This window comes from Moschus berezovskii, chromosome 1 (assembly GCF_049115385.1).
Source record: "Moschus berezovskii isolate FMDL1 chromosome 1, NW_MosBer_1.0, whole genome shotgun sequence".
In the NCBI taxonomy this organism is placed as follows: domain Eukaryota; kingdom Metazoa; phylum Chordata; class Mammalia; order Artiodactyla; family Moschidae; genus Moschus; species Moschus berezovskii.
Window position 1 is genome coordinate 89,488,150 of NC_142460.1, and position 20,426 is coordinate 89,508,575.

Consider the following 20,426-nt stretch of genomic DNA (forward strand, 5'->3'; position numbering starts at 1 on the left):
TAACACCTATTCTACTCAAACTCTTCCAGAAAATTGCTGAGGAAGGGAAACTTCCAAACTCATTCTATGAGGCCACCATCACCCTAATCCCAAAACCTGGTAAAGATCCCACAGAAAAAGAAAACTACAGGCCAATATCACTGATGAACATAGATGCAAAAATCCTTAACAAAATTCTAGCAATCAGAATCCAACAACACATTAAGAAGATCATACATCATGACCAAGTAGTGGGCTTTATCCCAGGAATGCAAGGATTCTTCAATATCCACAAATCAATCAATGTAATACACCACATTAACAAACTGAAAAATAAAAATTATATGATTATCTCAATATTTGCAGAGAAAGCCTTCGACAAAATTCAACATCCATTTATGATAAAAACCCTCCAGAAGGTGGGAATAGAAGGAACATACCTCAACATAATAAAAGCTATATATGACAAACCCACAGCAAACATTATTCTCAATGGTGAAAAACTGAAAGCATTTCCCCTAAAGTCAGGAACAAGACAAGAGTGCCCACTCTCACCATTACTATTCAACATAGTTCTGGAAGTTCTGGCCACAGCAATCAGAGCAGAAAAAGACATAAAAGGAATCCAAATTGGAAAAGAAGAAGTAAAACTTTCATTGTTCACTGATGACATGATCCTCTACACAGAAAACCTTAAAGACTCTACCAGAAAACTACTAGAGCTAATCAACGAATACAGTAAAGTTGCAGGATATAAAATCAACACACAGAAATCCCTTGCATTCCTATACACTAATAATGAGAAAATAGAGAAATTAAGGAAACTATTCCATTCACTGTTGCAACGAAAAGAATTAAATACTTAGGAATATACCTAAAGAAACAAAAGACCTGTACATAGAAAACAATAAAACACTGGTGAAAGTAATCAAAGAGGACACTCATAGATGGAGAAATATACTCTGTTCGTGGACTGGAAGAATAAATATTGTGAAAATGAGTATACTACCCAAAGTAATTTATACATTCAATGCAATCCCTATCAAGCTACCAACGATATTTTTCACAGAGCTAGAACAAATAATTTCACAATTTGTATGGAAATACAAAAAACCTCGAATAGCCAAAGCAATCTTGAGGAAGAAGAATACAACTGGGGGAATCAACCTACCGGACTTCAGGCTCTACTACAAAGCCACAGTCATCAAGACAGTATGGTACTGGCATAAAGACAGAAATATAGATCAATGGAACAAAATAGAAAGCCCAGAGATAAATCCACACACTTATGGACACCTTATCTTTGACAAAGGAGGCAAGAATATAAAATGGAGAAACGATAGTATCTTTAACAAGTGGTGCTGGGAAAACTGGTCAGCCACTTGTAAGAGAATGAAACTAGAACACTTCCTAACACCATACACAAAAATAAACTCAAAATGGATTAAAGATCTAAATGTAAGACCAGAAACTATAAAACTCCTAGAGGAGAACATAGGCAAAACACTCTCTGACATAAATCACAGCAGGATCCTCCATGACCCACCTCCCAGAATATTGGAAATAAAAGCAAAAATAAACAAATGGGACCTAATTAAAATTATAAGTTTCTGCACAGCAAAGGAAACTATAAGCAAGGTGAAAAGACAGCCTTCAGAATGGGAAAAAATAATAGCAAATGAAACAACTGACAAAGAATTACTCTCCAAAATATATAAGCAGCTCCTTCAGCTCAACTCCAGAAAAATAAACGACCCAATCAAAAAATGGGCCAAAGAACTAAACAGACATTTCTCCAAAGAAGACATACAGATGGCTAACAAACACATGAAAAAATGCTCAACATCCCTCATAATCAGAGAAATGCAAATCAAAACCACAATGAGATACCATTTCACACCAGTCAGAATGGCTGCTATCCAAAAGTCTACATGCAATAAATGCTGGAGAGGGTGTGGAGAGAAGGGAACCCTCTTACACTGTTGGTGGGAATGCAAACTAGTATAGCCACTATGGAGAACAGTATAGAGATTCCTTAAAAAACTGGAAATAGAACTGCTATATGATCCAGCAATCGCACTCCTGGGCATACACACCGAGGAAACCAGAACTGAAAGAGACACGTGTACTCCAATGTTCATCACAGCACTGTTTATAATAGCAAGGACATGGAAGCAACCTAGATGTCTCTGCAGATGAATGGATAAGAAAGCTTTGGTACATATACACAATGGAGTATTACTCAGCCATTAAAAAGAATGCATTTGAATCAGTTCTAATGAGGTGGATGAAACTGGAGCCTATTATACAGAGTGAAGTAAGCCAGAAAGAAAAACACCAATACAGTATAATAACGCATATATATGGAATTTAGAAAGATGGAAATGATAACCTTGTATACGAGACAGCAAAAGAGACACAGGTGTATAGAACAGTCTTTGGGACTCTGTGGGAGAGGGTGAGGGTGGGATGATTTGGGAGAATGGCATTGAAACATGTATATTATATGTGAAACAAATCACCAGTCCAGGTTCAACGCATGGGACAGGATGCTCGGGGCTGGTGCATGGGGATGACCCAGAGGGAAGATAAGGGGAGGAGGGAGGTGGGAGGGGGGTACACGAAGAGGAACTCATGTACACCCGGGGCGAATTCATGTCAATGTATGGCAAAACCAACCAATATAATATTGTAAAAGAAAAAAAAAAAGAAATGTGGGCACTCTAAAAAGTGATCATGTAAAAGTATGAGATTGTTTTACATCCTTCCAACACAGAAAGTGTAAACAGACATCTTCAAGGAGTGAATGAGCTTAAAAGAAAAATTGTGTGGATGTGTAACAAGAACAACAACTTAGTCAATTTTAATTAAAAACTTAACTATGTGCATTTTTCTTTATGTATAAACCACACGCCAATAAAAAGTTAAAGACAATCACTAGTTAAAAAACAAATGAAACTGTCTAAATAAATCCTGAAAAACCAAGTGTTTTGACAGGGATTTCAGAGTAATAGAAGACAAAGAAAACATCAGGATAATGCTAATAGATAAGCACATTTCATGAGGCTAAAGTACCCAATAATGCTGGTGGTTAAGTTACTGGAACTGGAAAACTGAAAACTGAATCTTCTTGGTGGGTACCAGTACTCTGCCTCATGGTGACATTAACAATAATGGACTTTTAAAAAGTGAAAAACATACTGGAAAACAATTCCCTTCTCTGATACCAGACAATGAAAGATAGCTGTGGATTTACAGCCATGGTAATGATGATTTCCTCCCTCTAGTTCTTATAAGAAGCTGGCCTGCCTGGGCACCCACCTCAGACCCTCAGAAGAGCACTCATCTCCCTGAACCACTAGACTCAGCACACTTGGGAATTCCATTAATGCAAGTGGACTGGGTAGGAACTAGTTTGTTACATTAGCCTGGTCCAACAAAGATTGGACTGGGAATGAATTTATGTCTCTCACTTCCCCAGCGGTCCCACTACAAAGATGCAGCTGTCCAAAGTTTATGGTGCTGAATTCAAGCAAGAAACCAGAAAAATATAACTGAGGTGCAGAACATAGCCACACCAGCCAAATCTAATAGGGAACTGAGATTTTGTGTAATCGGTCTCCTTTTTACAACTCTGTATATTTGGGGTATGTTTGCCACAAGTAACCGAATTCCTATAGTACAAGTGAATTTTATTTGGGCTATATTGATATGATGTGGAGTTCCATCTTTGGCGATAATATACACATGAGAAAGAAAAGTTGACTAAAGTTTGTTAATGCTAATATTATTTTATTTTTGTCTATTTAAATGCTTACCTCTTTGACACTATGTGTTACTGCCCATATTAGAAAAACTCTTGACATCACCTGGAAAGAAGTCAGGACAACAGAAGATGGAACAATTCCTGAAAGAAAATTTAGGATGGGTAAATAAATGTATTGTACTGAGTTTCAAAATGTAACAGATTTCCTAAAACATCCAAATTTTAATGTTTAAAGCCATCATGAGCAGCTGAAATTTATCTACACTGCTATATAGACTATGTTTTTCAGTGTAGTCAATATTAAAACTTTTTCTTCCCTCAAAACAATAATATTGTTAATGGTAATTGCAAACTATGGAATCTAGGTAACTTTCCTAGGTCTTTCAAAGTCACTGACAAAGTACAGCATTTTTTTTAACACTTTTACAGGCAGAGAAAATAAAACCACTGCTTAATGCTTAAAATTAGACATTGAAAGCTCATTTTACAATATGAGTTTCAGAAATGAACAGGCAACTATGGAAAGGAAAATCAACTGTTTGTGTCAACAGAATGTTGAAAGCTCCTGGCTTTCAGACTGGATATGATACACTAACAGTTAGGTTGGCATCTTTTATATTTTGCCAACAAGCAGACAAACTCAAAGTTTATATAACATTTTTTCTCACCTTATTCATTAGGGTAAGCACTGGTACAATTATCTTTCCAATGTCCTCAAGTTATAACGTTAGAATCAAGTTTAGTTATTTTTTATAATTATCAAGTTCTGCTAAGTTTACATTTCTTTGGCTTCTTCCCTCAATTCCCACAACCACAGTCCGTACCTAAAGACCAGCCACCACCATTATATAAAAATCTTCCCTCCTTTAATTCGTCTTAAACTGAGTAATAATTCATTATCTAAAAACATTCTCTTCTCTCTGTAACTTCACATTGGCAAGAAACTGCTACAAAATTAAAATCTGGAAGCAGATTTATGGGTATCCAGTCCAGTAACCCCTTCAGCATTTCTCTCTGGTCATACTGCTATTAGTAACTAGATTCACCAACTTCCCAGACCTGTCAAGCTGAAGGTGGGCAACTCCACACATGCCAGGAACCCCTTACCACAGGCAGTAAATTCTTCATCCACTTTAAAACTAACCTCATCTCCAATACATTCAGTGGACTATCCCTGAGCAATTTTCATTCTTCCAAGCCCTCTAAAATCACTCAGACTTCTAGACATTTATATAGCTGGACAAACTACAACTTGCCAAAAGACCATGTGCAATCATATGAAGCTAAAATTACCTCTATAGGTTTGGCTACGAAAGAAAATTATTTTATATCTCATTAAGAAAAAGAGATGCTACATCCTATTAGAATGAGTTTTAAAGATTTGGGCTTTGAAGAGGTATGGTTTGGTTTTCAAAAGCAAGTAAAATGGACATGTCAAGCACAATCCTTGGCATATAAAGATGCTCAGTAAACCTTTATAGAATGAATGAAAGTGAAAGTGTTAGTCACTCAGTTGTGTTCAACTCTTTGTGACCCCCATGGACTACAGTCCGCCCGGCTCCTCTGTCCATGGGATTTCCCAGGCAAGAATACTGGAGTGGGGAATAATGGAGTGCCATTTCCTTCTCTAGGGAAATAGAATGAATATAAAAATATAAACATATGGACATATAAATATATGGAATAGAACTGAGAGTCTGGAAATAAACCCTCACAATCATAGTCACTTGATTTTTCAACAAGAGTGCCAAGACAAATCAGTGGAAAAATATCTGTCTTTTCAACAAATGGTTCTGGGATAACAATATCCACATGCTAAAGAAGGAAGCTGGGACACTTTCTTAGAACAAATACAAAAAAAATCACTCCAGATGGATCAAAGATCTAAATGTAAGAGGTAAAATAACTCTTGGAAGAAAACATAGATGTAAATTTCTGTGATTCTGGATTAGGCAATGGTTTATCAGATATGAAAACAAAAGCACAGAAATAAAACTGGGCTTTATCAAAACTAAAAACTTAAGTGTCTCAAAGGACATTAAGACAGTGAAAAGAAAACCCACAGGAGAAAAATCTACAAATATATATATAATCTGGAACTTATATGTAAAATATATAAAGAGCTCTTATAATTCAATAATAAAAGAAAACCTAATTTAAAAGTGAGCAAAGGATTTGAGTAGACATTTTTCCAAAGAAAATATGCAAACGGTCAATAAGCACATGAAGAGGTGCTCAACATCATTAGAGAAATGAAAATTAAAGTCATAATGAGATAGATACACTTCACATCCACTAGGAGGGCTACCACTAAAAAGACATATAACAAAATTAAACCAGTCAATCTTAAAGGAAATCAACCCTGAATATTCATTGGAAGGACTGTTGAAGCTGAAGCTCCAATTCTTTGGCCACCTGATTTGAAGAGCAGACTCACTGGAAAAGACCCTGATGCTGGGAAAGATTGAAGGCAAAAGGAGATGGGGGCGCAGAGGATAAGATGGTTACAAAGTATCACTGACTCAATGGACACAGATCTGAGCAAACTCCGGGGGATACTGGAGGACAGAGGAGCCCGGTGTGCTACAATCCATGGGCTCACAAAGAGTCAGACATGACTTAGCAACTGAACAACAACAACATAATAGTAAGTATTGGTGCGGATGTGAGGCTGGAACCCTCATACATTGCTGATGGGATTAGAAAATAGTGCAACCACTCTGGAAAACAGTCTGCCTCAAAATGTTAAATACAGAATTATCCTATGACCCAGAAATTTCACTCTTAGAATATATATACCCAAGAGAAATGAAAACATATATATGCTCATACAAAAACTTGAATACAAATGTTTATAGTGGTGTTTATATTAGCCCCAAAGTGGAAATATTAAAAATATCCATCAACAGATGAAGGGATAAATAAAATGTGACATATCCATACAATGGGACATTAGAAATAAAATAGAAAGTAATAGAAAAAAGAAATGAAATAATAATATATGCAACAATATTCAGTTCAGTTCAGTTCAGTTCAGTCGCTCAGTCGTGACTGACTCTTTGCGACCCCATGAATCACAGCATGCCAGGCCGAACCTTAAAACATGATGCTGAGTGAAGAAGCCAGTTACAAAAGAGCTTGTATTATATAATTCAATCAAGATTAAATATCCAGAGTAGGCAAAATTATAGAGACAGAAGGATGTTAGTAGTGACCTGGGCCTGGGAGGTTAGGAAGAAAATGGAAAGTAATTGTCAGTAGGTACATAGTTTTGTTTTGGGGTAATGAAAATGTTCTAAAATTGATTATGTTCTAAAACTGTACACTCTAAATGAATGAATCAAATGGTATGTGAATAAACCTTTTATTTAAACAAATGCACAAATGAAGTATAGAGCCTGATGGTATAATATGTAATACTGCTAAAGAAGCTAATTAGTAAGTCAAACATTAAGTTAATATACTTAGTCAGATCACAATTCCAATAAGAAAACTAAAAAAGATTGACAATCAAAAGTTTTCCTAAATGAGTTATCAAGTACTTGCCACTTAAGGGAAGACCACCACTCTTTCTAGCTTTTTTTTTTTAAACTCATAGACCAGCTCATCACGTAAAAATTAATTTTTTCCTTTAATTTCTGCCCTTCTTTTATCACTGAAACAAAGGGCTAGACGGCTAATGGTTTGGGCTGCTGCTATATTTGGTTGGGGATCAAAAAAGTCTGATGTGGAACTCAGACTTCCAAGTTCAAAAATCTGATTTTATGTCACTTAAGAGCAAGAATTAGGCTCTTGGGAAAAACCAACTCAATAATCAAATTCATAGGAGACTAGCTAACAAACCAAAATGTCAATTTATTCACTTGTAATAGAGGCACAGCCTTTGTAATAACTGCGTGACTAGGATTTTAGAGACCCTCATCTAGGGGTGTGTTTTTCTGCTGTCAAAATTAGATGCTTTGTAAGTGTGATTTTAAACAGAGGGGTTTGGGAGATCTGGAGATGAATATCACCGTTCAACTATATACGGCTTTATTAATCATCCCCTCTCTACTACAAAGCTCCCTTTCCTAGGAAACATGGATATTTATATGTTTCCCTTTCAAAAGTGCTAAACAAGAATTATTTGAGTGCTTTCCTTAACAAGTAAGTTTGGGTGACCGAAAATAAAGATTTACTTCTTTGGTAAATTTCCCACCAGTCTTTTCTTCTGTTTTTAAATACAGTTCAACTTTTATTGTTTATACTCTTTGTGGCTTGCTTTTCTCATTTAACACTTTAAGAAATTTTCTATCTTACAACATATTAAAAATATTTTAACTTGAGTCATAATATCCCTTTGAGTGGAATATATTTGTTTATCTCTTCTCCTTCTGTTAGACATTTATATTGTTCCAATTTCTTGATACTATAAATGAAGTAATTAAGTATTAAAAATAACACTTAAAATTTTTTTGAGGCTTAGACCTTTTTTAAAAAAAAAAAAAAAAAGGAATATTTCCTTGGGATAGTTCCCAGAAGTGTAACTACCAGGTCAAATGGCATGAATGCCTCTAAAGCTTTTGAAATATACCACCAAATTGCTTTCCAAAAAGTTTGTATCAATATACACTCCTACCAGCAGCATGGAAGCGTGCCTGGTTTAGCACTGCCTCAGCAGTAAATTTAAATGTGAGTAAGTTAGGAAATCAAAAGCTGATCAATGCTTTCTAATTTGACACAGATGCAGAGATGTTTCTGGCTTTGCCTGCAGGTGCTCCTACATTCCTGTTCCAGAGAATCTGGCTATTTAGGCACCTGAAATTTTTCCAAGTGATGCCATCTATACCAACTCTCACTTTACTTAGTTTCTATAGGATAGAACCTACCTCAACCAGTCACCCAGTATACAGCACTTCTGACCCTCATGACAGCAGATCTTTTCTAGACTTCTAACAATCAATCCCACTATGATTACATCTGTTATACCATTACCCTTTATTTGAACACAATGTTTGTTAACACAGCATATTAAAACTACGCAAACTGCACACTTTTGCTGTTGACGACTGCTTCAACTGGCTGTTTCCAAATGACAAAGAGAGATTCTGCAACCTGATCAGTAAGCTATTCCCTTCCGTTCCGTTCCGTCGCTCAGTCGTGTCCGACTCTTTGCGACCCCGTGGACTGTAGCCTACCAGGCTTCTCCATCCATGGGATTCTCCAGGCAAGAATACTGGAGTGGGTTACCGTTTCCTTCTCCAGGGGATCTTCCCGACCTAGGGATCGAACCCGGGTCTCCCGCATTGGAGGCAGACGCTTTAACCTCTGAGCCACCACTAGATCAAAATTCATTCAAAATGATTACTAGGTATATATTGTTGTTGGGTGGTTTAGTAGCTAAGTCATGTCTGACTCTTTGCGATCCCATGGACTGTAGTCAGCCAGGTTCTTCGGTACATGAGATTTATCTATTGGACAGAATTATTGAGAGGAACCTATCACTTAATTCAACAAATATTTTTGGAGTACCTACTCTGTGCTGTTCTTCATGCTGGGGGTACAACAGGGAAGGAAAAGTTCGTGCTTACACTCTCAGGCTATAACTGATTTGCTTTGGAATAGCTTTTATTTTTAGTACATTTTCCCCGAAGTTGATGTGGGGCTAGTAAAACATTTGTAAACAGGAAAATGGCATGACTGCTTCTCAGTTTCAGAAAGATATCTCTATCAGCACTGCCAAATCTTTGTCAAAGCAAGGTTATAAATTGAGAAATAATTATGAGAATTTATGTTGAAAGGGTGATGAACTTTTAAAGCAAAACACTGGCAGATAAAAGAAACACAGGCACTTGTGTGTGCACGTGTTAAGCGAAAGCTGTATAAAGGGGATCTGGCCATCAGTTTCTCATTTCTCCTGAACCAGGGTGCTGTGAGGAGGCTCCAACCACCTGAGCCCTGCGAAGCTGAGTAGCACTGAGAAATCCTTCCTGCCTGATGCACCCCTCACATGAGCCAGGTTAGTGGGACTGGGAGACTGGCTACACATGACCAAGACCAGGATGAAAGCTAAATACAGGAAAGGCAACACAGGCCAGGAGCAGAGCAGGATAGTGTTCAGATGGAGCCCACCACCAAAGACAGGAGACACAAAGTTGGTGCCAGCAATTATATTAAACGTGGAAACTGAAATCAGACTCTCCCTACCCAAATTCCAAATCCACTGAACTAAAAATAGTGAACATTAAATAACAACAACAAAAATGGCTAGCAGTAACCAGAAAGGAATCGGGTAAAACGTTATGTCACACATTTTAAAAAGTGCTAGCCAAGAAAGAAGGGATTATCGCATACCTCCTACTCTGTCCTCAACCCCCAAAAGTGATACTGGTGAATCAAAAAAATTGCAAGAATTTCCACTAACAGGCCGAGATTTGGAGAGAAACACAAATTTCTGACTGGAGTGTGATAGACATGGAGGCTGGAAAGTGACGGGGAAATGACTAACTGGGAGTCACCTCATTGATGCTAAGCCTTTCAGATCCCCCACAGAGTTGGAAGACTGGTGCAAAGTTCCCTATGGGGACAGGAAATACTTTCTACAGGGTTGAGGAATTCCAGGATGGAGTAATTAAGTCTCAGAAGAGAAGAAAGAGCTGCTGCTGCTGCTAAGTCACTTCAGTCGTGTCCGACTCTGCGTGACCCCATAGACGGAAGCCCACCAGGCTCCCCCATCCCTGGGATTCTCCAGGCAAGAACACTGGAGTGGGTTGCCATTTCCTTCTCCAGAAGAAAGAGCTCATGTGTCTTTAAATAAGTAATTCGTTCACTTTGTTCAAAACTTTTAAAGTATAAAAAGATACACAGAGAAAAGCCTCCCTCCCAAATCCATCTTACTACCACTCAGGTGCCTTTCCAATTAACGCTTTGTTTATCATTCCAGAGATACAGTTTAGGTAGTCAACAGCAAATATGGGAGTCAATGTGTAGAGACACATTTATACACACTCTTCCAATTGTTTCCACAATGGCAGTCTTTACATATATACACTATCATGTGTAAAATACAGCTAGTGGGAAGCTGCTGTATAGCACGTGGAGCTTAGCTAGGTGCTCTGTGATGACCTAGATGGGTGGGATGGTGGTGGAAGCGGGCTCAAGACAGAGGGAATATATGTAAACATATGGGTCACTCATGGTGTGGTAGAGCAGAAACTAACAAAACATTGTAAAGCAACTATACTCCAATGAACAAATCAGAAAAAAAATTTCCTGAAGATCTTTCTATATCAATACATGCATACAGTTTTAATTATTAAGGCTTTATGTTTTAATATCCATATACTCTCTAAGCCCTACTCCCATATCCTCAGCATGTAGAAAAATACATAAATCAGGAAAACCTCCATCCTTGAACTGTAGCTCAGAGGGAAAAACAACGGAATCTTAAATAATGTGGAAATGCAGTCAGGGCGGATTCAGTAATGTTATATCACAGCAAAGAAAATGGCCGGACAGAGCTGCTCACAAGACAAAAGGCATAGCAATCACATGAACATAATGCAAGGAAAATAAAGCATGCATTGCTGGCAGGAGGAGAAGTCAGAGCTGAAGCGCAAGAGGGATCTGAGGCACCACTCCTGGCTATGAAGATGGAGAGGCCACGAGCAAAGACTAGAGAGCACCATCCAATTGCTAGGAGCAGCCTAAGGACAATAACCAGAAAGGAAACTGGATCTCAGCATTGTAACCACAAGGAACTGAAATCTGCCAACAAGCTTAGAAGCAGATTTTTCCCTAGAGTCTCTAGATAAGAATCCAGCCCAGCTGATACCTTGATTTTGGCTTTGTGAAATACTAAGCAGAAAACACTCTGGTGATTCAGATGATAAAGAATCTGCCTGCAATGCAGGAGACCCAGGTTTGATCCCCGGGTTGGGAAGATTCCTTGGAGAAGGAAATGGCAACCTATCCTAGTATTCTTGCCTGGAGAATCCCAGGGACAGAGGAGCCTAGCAGGTGAATCCATGGGGTCACAAAACGTTGGACCTAACTGAACAACTAACACTTCCACTTCCAAGCTGAAAACACACCTGAGCCCACCGAACTTCTGATCTCTAATTTAAGCCAAAAAAATTAAAAAACAAAAACAAAAAACCAAGCATTGAATTTAGGAGAAAAGTCAAAGATGTAAGCAATTGGAAGGAAGATGATAATTACAGAAGATACAGACAATCCAATACAAGGATAATTGCTAACCTCAAAGTAGAGAAACCAACAATAGAACAGAAAATGTATTTAAGGGTATAGTCCAAGAAACGAAAGAACTACATTTGGACTGAAAGAACAGTGAATAAGTAAAACCAAGAACTTTCTTGATTACAAAAATAATACTTCTGGGATCCAAGCAGAAAAACAAAAAAGCAAGTTACCTACAAAGTGGCAAGAAAATAAGTCTGGCTTCAGACTTCTCCACAGCAACATTCAAAGTCAATAAACAGTGAAGCAACACTATTAATACAAAGGTCTGAGGAAAAGAAAGCATGTTCAAGAATATGATACCCAGCCAAGATGTCACTGGCAAAAGGCAGACACCACTAAATACTTAAGAATTTGTCACATAATGCCTATGTGACTGACCCTGAGGAACACAGTGTCAGAAACTCAGACAAACTAGACACAAATCAAAATAAAGAACTCAGGAGTAGAAAAGTCACGATAAAGGGGTCCACTGTAGGCAATGAATCCATTCACACAGAACACTAAAACTAAACAATTATGGTAATTATGGTCATAGAACAGAGTGTGCTGTGCTGTGCTAAGTCGCTTCTGTCATGTCTGACTCTGTGTGACCCCATGGACTGTAGCTTGCTAGGCTCCTCTGTCCATGGGATTCGCCAAGCAAGAACACTGGAGTGGATTGCCATTCCCTTCTCCAGAGGATCTCTCCCACCCAGGGACCAAACCTGGGTCTCCTACATTACAGGCAGATTCCTTACTGTTTGAGCTAGAGGGAAGTCCTAATATTAAATTAGTAACAATTTTAAAATGGGAGTCAGGAAAGAACTGCTGGAAGAACAAATAAGAATACTAATTCTCTTAAAAGAATTAAGAAATATTGCCTAAAACATAGCTAAATGTAATTTTAATCTAAATTTTTCATAATCTTTTTATTAAACTTTAAGGGACCTTTTGATAAATAATGTTTTTCTCATGGTTAAAGGTTTTACAATGTATTTATTTTTTACAAACCCAATGATTTTACTGAAAAATAGTACGTATAGCATGAGCTGTACAACTTGATTCTTCTATTCATTAACTTTTTCTTTCCTTGTATTCACATTTATGTAAAGAGAATGCTTCCTGAATGACACTTATCTAATATTAGTCAGGATTAGCACTATTGGTAGAATCTGGAATCATTTTTAAATTTTATGCACTTTTACACATTACTTAAACTCCTTATAAAAAAATAAGAGTTAAAATTTTAAAATTAATAAAATCATCATTCTTAACAAGAAACTAAACATTTGGTATCAGCAAAAGATAACTCTGAAATTGAACTAACTCCAACCTTAAACAGAAATTTTCTTAAATATTTTCTCCTAGAGTACAAGCTAATCTTAGGGAAACAGAAAATATTTCTGACCAAAATGAAGAGAAGGGTGGGAGTATGAAATCCAAGGAAGATGTCTGGCTTTTTTTGTTTTTGTTTTTTTAAAGGACTGACAGAGAGGCAGTTTTCTTTCCTTTTTTTCTGGGATATAGAACACTGACCATTCCTCTTGGGGTTGTAGCACCTGACCCCCCAGAAAGCAATTTTCAATACACTTAACATAAGCACACTTACTTTATTGAGTGTCTGACAAAAGAAATTTGTGTCTTACACTGAAATCAATAGCAAAATTATGGTATTTATACGATAAGCTCTGGATTTGAGACTGGCATTTCAAAAAGATGTACTAAACTGTACGACGGCATTACATTTTGTGTTAAAAGGATAATGTTGCTGCTGCTAAGTCGCTTCAGTTGTGTCCGACTCTGTGCGATCCCATAGACGGCAGCCCACCAGGCTCCACCGTCCCTGGGATTCTCCAGGCAAGAACACTGGAGTGGGTTGCCATTTCCTTCTCCAATGTGTGAAAGTGAAAAGTGAAAGTGAAGTCGCTCAGTCGTGTCCGACTCTTAGCGACCCCATGGACTGCTGCCTACCAGGCTCCTCCGTCCATGGGATTTTTCCAGGCAAGAGTACTGGAGTGGGTTGCCATTACTAAATGCTTATTTTTTCACAAAACAGAAATGAATACAAAATCAGGTACAAGAATACTTCATGTGTCTAGCATTGGGAAGGACTATGCAGTTAGAAAGAAATCTTTTCCCTTTAGGTGACAAAATTGTAAATACAGAGGTGCTTCTCAAACTGGGGCATGTATATGTAAAAGATGTGCATAAGGGTCCAATCCAGCAACATCCTACAAGCAATCAACCTACTCAAACTCAAAAGTATGAACGCAACCCAAAGTAAATAAGACTGAAAAATAACTTCATGAAGGCAACTCTACAGAGAAGGCAATGGCACCCCACTCCAGTACTCTTGCCTGGAAAATCCCATGGACGGAGGAGCCTGGTAGGCTGCACTCCATGGGGTCGCTAAGAGTCGGACACGACTGAGCGACTTCACTTTCACTTTTCACTTTCATGCACTGGAGAAGGAAATGGCAACCCACTCCAGAGTTCTTGCCTGGGGAATCCCAGGGATGGGGGAGCCTAGTGGGCTGCCGTCTATGGGGTGGCACAGACTCAGACACGACTGAAGCGACTTAGCAGCAGCAGCAGGCAACTCTACCCAGGATTTCACAGTGTGAACAGAGTGAGTGGTGGTCTCAGGTCTCCTGGCCATGTTGATTGTGATTTTTTTATTTTTATTTTTTTTTATTTTTAAAAAGAATTTTATTAAAAAAGCACAAATGCAAAGAAATGAACAGAGGAAAATTTATGCGTCGAACCTGGACTGGTCACTTATGATAATATACATGCTACAATTCCATTCTCTCCAATCATTCCACCTTCACCCTCTCCCACAGAGTCCCAAAGACTGTTCTAAATGCCTATGTCTCTTTTGCAGTCTCTTATACAGGGTTCAGGTTACCATTTTTCTAAATTCCATATATATGCGTTAATATACGGTATTGATGTTCTTCTTTCTGGCTTACTTCACTCTGTATAATTGGCTCCAATTTCATCCACCTCATTAAAACTGATTCAAATGCATTCTTTTTGATGGCTGAGAAATACTCCATTGTGTATATGTACCAAAGCTTTCTTATCCATTCATCTGCAGATGGACATCTAGGTTGCTTCCATGTCCTGGCTATTATAAACAGTGCTGCAATGAACATTGGAGTACATGTGTCTCTTTCAATTCTGGTTTCCTTGGTGTGTATGCCCAGGAGTGCGATCGCTGGATCATATGGCAGTTCTATTTCCAGTTTTCTGAGGAATCTCCACACTGTTCTCCATAGTGGCTGTACTAGTTTGCATTCCCACCAACAGTGTAAGAGGGTTCCCTTCTCTCCACACCCTCTCCAGCACTTATTGCATGTAGACTTTTGGATAGCAGCCATTCTGACTGGTGTGAAATGGTATCTCATTGTGGTTTTGATTTGCATTTCTCTGATGATGAGGGATGTTGAGCATTTTTTCATGTGTTTATTAGCCATCTTTATGTCTTCTTTGGAGAAATGTCTGTTTAGTTCTTTGGCCCATTTTTTGATTGGGTCACTTAGTTTTCTGGAATTAAGCTGCAGGAGCTGCTTGTATAATTTGGAGATTAATCCTTTATCAGTTGCTTCATTTGCTATTATTGTCTCCCATTCTGAAGGTTGTCTTCTCACCTTGCTTAGAGTTTCCTTTGCTGTGCAGAAGCTTTTGATTTTAATTAGGTCCCATTTGTTTATTTTTGCTTTTATTTCCAATATTCTGGGAGGTGGGTCTTGGAGGATCCTGCTGTGATTTATGTCGGAGAGTGTTTTGCCTACGTTCTCCTCTAGGAGTTTTATAGTTTCTGGTCTTACATTTAGCTCTCTAATCCATTTTGAGTTTATTTTGGTGTATGGTGTTAGGAAGTGTTCTAGTTTCATTCTTTTACAAGTGGCTGACCAGTTTTCCCAGCACCACTTGTTAAAGAGACTGTCTTTTCTCCATTTTATATTCTTGCCTCCTTTGTCGAAGATAAGGTGTCCATAAGAGCGTGGGTTTATCTCTGGGCTTTCTATTTTGTTCCATTGATCTATATTTCTGTCTTTATGCTAGTACCATACTGTCTTGATGACTGTGGCTTTGTAATAGAGCCTGAAGTCCGGCAGGTTAATTCCCCCAGTTCCATTCTTCTTCCTCAAGATTGCTTTGGCTATTCGAGGTTTTTTGTATTTCCATACAAATTGTGAGATTATTTGTTCTAGTTCTGTGAAAAATATTGTTGGTAGCTTGATAGGGATTGCATTGAATGTATAAATTACTTTGGGTAGTATACTCATTTTTACAATATTTATTCTTCCAATCCACGAACACGGTATATCTCTCCATCTATTCATGTCCTCTTTGATTACTTTCACTAGTGTTTTATAGTTTTCTATGTACAAGTCTTTGGAAGTTTCCCTTCCTCAGCTATTTTCTGGAAGAGTTTGACTAGAATAGGTGTTAGCTCTTCTCTAAATTTTTGGTAGAATTCAGCTGTGAAGCCGTCTGGACCTGGGCTTTTGTTTGCTGGGAGATTTTTGATTACAGTTTCAATTTCCGTGCTTGTGATGGGTTTGTTCAGATTTTCTATTTCTTCCTGGTTCAGTTTTGGAAAGTTGTACTTTTCTAGGAATTTGTCCATTTCTTCCAGGTTATTCATTTTATTGCCATATAATTGCTGATAGTATTCTCTAATAATCCTTTGTATTTCTGTGTTGTCAGTTGTGATCTCTCCATTTTCATTTCTAATTTTATTGATTTGGTTCTTCTCCCTTTGTTTCTTGATGAGTCTGGCTAGTGGTTTGTCAATTTTATTCACCTTCTCAAAGAACCAGCTTTTGGCTTTGTTGATTTTTGCTATGGTCTCTTTTGTTTCTTTTGCATTTATCTCTGCCCTAATTTTTATGATTTCTTTCCTTCTACTGACCCTGGGGTTCTTCATTTCTTCCTTTTCTAGTTGCTTTAGATGTAGAGTTAGGTTATTTAGTTGACTTTTTTCTTGTTTCTTGAGGTATGCCTGTATTGTTATGAACTTCCCCCTTAGCACTGCTTTTACAGTGTCCCAGAGGTTTTGGGTTGTTGTGTTTTCATTTTCATTCATTCCTATGCATATTTTGATGTCTCTTTTGATTTCTTCTATGATTAGTTCATTATTCAGCAGCGTGTTGTTCAGTCTCCACCTGGGGTTGGCCAGGGAAGGAGTCAGAGCAGGGGACGCGGAGGACTGACTGTGAAACCGCAGTCTCGGAGAGACGCCCGGCTCCCGGCGGCGCAGACGCGAGAGACGCCCGGCTCCCGGCGGCGCAGACGCGAGAGACGCCCGGCTCCCGGCGGCGCAGACGCGAGAGACGCCCGGCTCCCGGCGCAACCGACCACGTGCAGAATCGTGGCTGAGAGGAGCTGCCCCGCGCCCAGAGTTAGGGCTGTGCCGAGAGGAGCTGTACCACGTCCAGGAGGCGGTGGCTGCTTGGGCCCCGGAGGGCGGGAGGAGCTGATCCACATTCAAAGCAGGAGGGGCGGCCTTGAGGAGATACCCCTCGTCCAAGGTAAGCTGCAGCGGCTGCGCCTTGCTGGAGCAGCTGGGAAGAGATACTCCACGACCAAGTGGAATATAAGAATCCAGTGTTCTGGGGAGGAAGGAACAAGACGGCGAGACCACTTTCTTCCCCACAAATTCATCAGAAGAACATTTGAATGTGGAGTAAAGTCCACAAAACAACTTCTGAATACCGGCAGAGGACATCAGGCTCCCAGAAAAGTAGCCCATTGTCTTCTAAAGGAAAGAGAAGAAATCCAGCTCCACCCACCAGAACACTGACACATGCTTCCCTAACCAGGGAACCCGGACAAGTCACCTGTCCAACCCCACACACAGCGAAGAAACTACATAATAAAGAGAACTCCACAAACTGCAAGAAGAGGGAAAGGACACCCCAAGCAAAGCAATATAAGCAAGATGAAGAGGCAGAGAAATACCCAGCAAGTAAAGGAACAAGATAATTGCCCACCAACACAAACAAAAGAAGAAGATATAGGGAATCTACCTGATAAAGAATTTCGAATTTTGATGGTGAAAATGATTCAAAATCTTGAAAGTAAAATGGAGTTACAGATAAATAACCTGGAGAAAAGGATTGAGAAGATGGAAGAAAGATTTAATAAGGACTTAGAGGAAATAAAAAAGAGTCAATATACAATGAATAATGCAATAGATGAGATGAGAAACACTCTGGAGGGAACAAACAGTAGAATAACAGAGGCAGAAGACAGGATAAGCGAACTAGAAGATAGAATTGTAGAAATAAATGAAACAGAGAGGAAAAAAGAAAAACGAATTAAAAGAAATGAGGACAATATTAGAGACCTCTGGGACAATGTTAAACGCTCCAACATTCGAATCATAGGAGTCCCAGAAGAAGAAGACAAAAAGAAAGACCATGAGAGAATACTTGAGGAGATAATAGTTGAAAACTTCCCTAAAATAGGGAAAGAAATAATCACCCAAGTCCAAGAAACCCAGAGAGTCCCCAACAGGATAAACCCAAGGCGAAATACTCCAAGACACATATTAATCAAATTAACAAAGATCAAACACAAAGAACAAATATTAAAAGCAGCAAGGGAAAAGCAGCAAATAACACATAAGGGGATTCCCATAAGGATAACAGCTGATCTTTCAACAGAAACTCTTCAGGCCAGAAGGGAGTGGCAAGACATACTTAAAGTGATGAAAGAAAATACCCTACAGCCCAGATTATTATACCCAGCAAGGATCTCATTCAAATATAAAGGAGAAATCAAAAGCTTTACAGACAAGCAAAAGCTGAGGGAATTCAGCATCACCAAACCAGCTCTCCAACAAATGCTAAAGGATCTTCTATAGACAGGAATCACAGAAAGAGTGTATAAACTTGAACCCAAAGCAATAAAGAAAATGGCTACGGGATCCTACTTTTCAATAATTACCTTAAATGTAAATGGGTTGAATGCCCCAACCAAAAGACAAAGCCTGGCTGAATGGATACAAAAACAAAACCCCCATATATGTTGTCTACAAGAGACCCACCTCAAAACGAGGGACGCATACAGACTGAAAGTGAAGGGCTGGAAAAAGATAGTCCATGCAAATAGAGACCAAAAGAAAGCAGGAGTAGCAATACTCATATCAGATAAAATAGACTTTAAAACAAAGGCTGTGAAACGAGACAAAGAAGGAAACTACATAATGATCAAAGGATCAATCCAAGAAGAAGATATAACAATTATAAATATTTATGCACCTAACATAGGAGCACCGCAATATGTAAGACAATTACTAACAAGTATGAAAGGGGAAATTAACAATAACACAATAATAGTGGGAGATTTTAACACCCCACTTACATCTATGGATAGATCAACTAAACAGAAAATTAACAAGGAAACACAATCTTTAAATGATATAATAGAAGAGTTAGACCTAATAGATATCTATAGGACATTTCACCCCAAAACAATGAATTTCACCTTTTTCTCAAGCGCACACGGAACCTTTTCCAGGATAGATCACATCCTGGGACATAAATCTAGCCTTGGTAAATTCAAAAAAATTGAAATCATTCCAAGCATCTTTTCTGACCACAATGCAGTAAGATTAGATCTCAATTACAGGAGAATAACTGTTAAAAGTGCCAACATATGGAGACTGATTTTATAGTCAAACATAACGTAACAGTCATCTAATAAGGCCCTGAGCACTGAAAAATTGATGCTTTCAAATTGTGGTGCTGGAGAAGACTCTTGAGAGTCTCCTGGACAGCAAGGACATCAAACCAGTCAATCCTAAAGGAAATCAACACTGAATATTCACTGGAAGGGTTCATGCTGAAGCTCTAATACTTTGGCCACCTGACACAAAGAATCAACTCATTGGAAGAGACCCTGAAGCTGGGAAAGATTGGGGGCAACAGAGGAAGAGATGGTTGGATGGCATCATCAACTTGATGGACAAGTGTTTGAGCAAACTCCCAGAGATAGTGAAGGACAGGGAAACCTGGCGTGCTGCAGTCCATGGGGGTGGCAAAGAGTTGGACAGACCTAGGCAATGGCAAGCCACTCCAGTACTCTTGCCTAGAAAATCCCATGGATGGAGGAGCCTGGTAGGCTGCAGTCTGTGGGGTCGCTAAGGGTTGGAAACGACTGAGTGACTTCACTTTCACTTTTCACTTTCACACACTGAGAAGGAAATGGCAACCCACTCCAGTGTTCTTGCCTGGAGAATCCCAGGGACAGGGGAGCCTGGTGGGCTTCCGTCTATGGGGTCACACAGAGTCGGATACGACTGAAGTGACTTAGCAGCAGCAGCAGCAGTGACTGAACAACAATGAGGCCCTAAATATGAGCCAATTGCTTTCTGTGGAAGGGTAAACACTTTCAACACTGGAGGAAAAAGTACCTGTGCTGGACTCACTGAGACTCAATAGTA

At 38.8% G+C, this 20,426-nt stretch overlaps 1 protein-coding gene across 2 annotated transcripts in view; it reads right to left on the reverse strand.

The window, feature by feature from the left end:
• Positions 1–20,426, reverse strand: part of HACD2 (3-hydroxyacyl-CoA dehydratase 2) — a 109,559-nt gene that overhangs the window by 36,998 nt on the left and 52,135 nt on the right. For both annotated transcript variants that reach the window (XR_008681873.2, XM_055395849.2), the window contains exon 4: positions 3,798–3,886. Coding sequence is in view for 1 of the 2 variants with exons in the window: in XM_055395849.2 (XP_055251824.1) it covers positions 3,798–3,886 (89 nt within the window). In the remaining variant the exon portion in view is untranslated. The remainder of the gene's footprint in view (positions 1–3,797; positions 3,887–20,426) is intronic.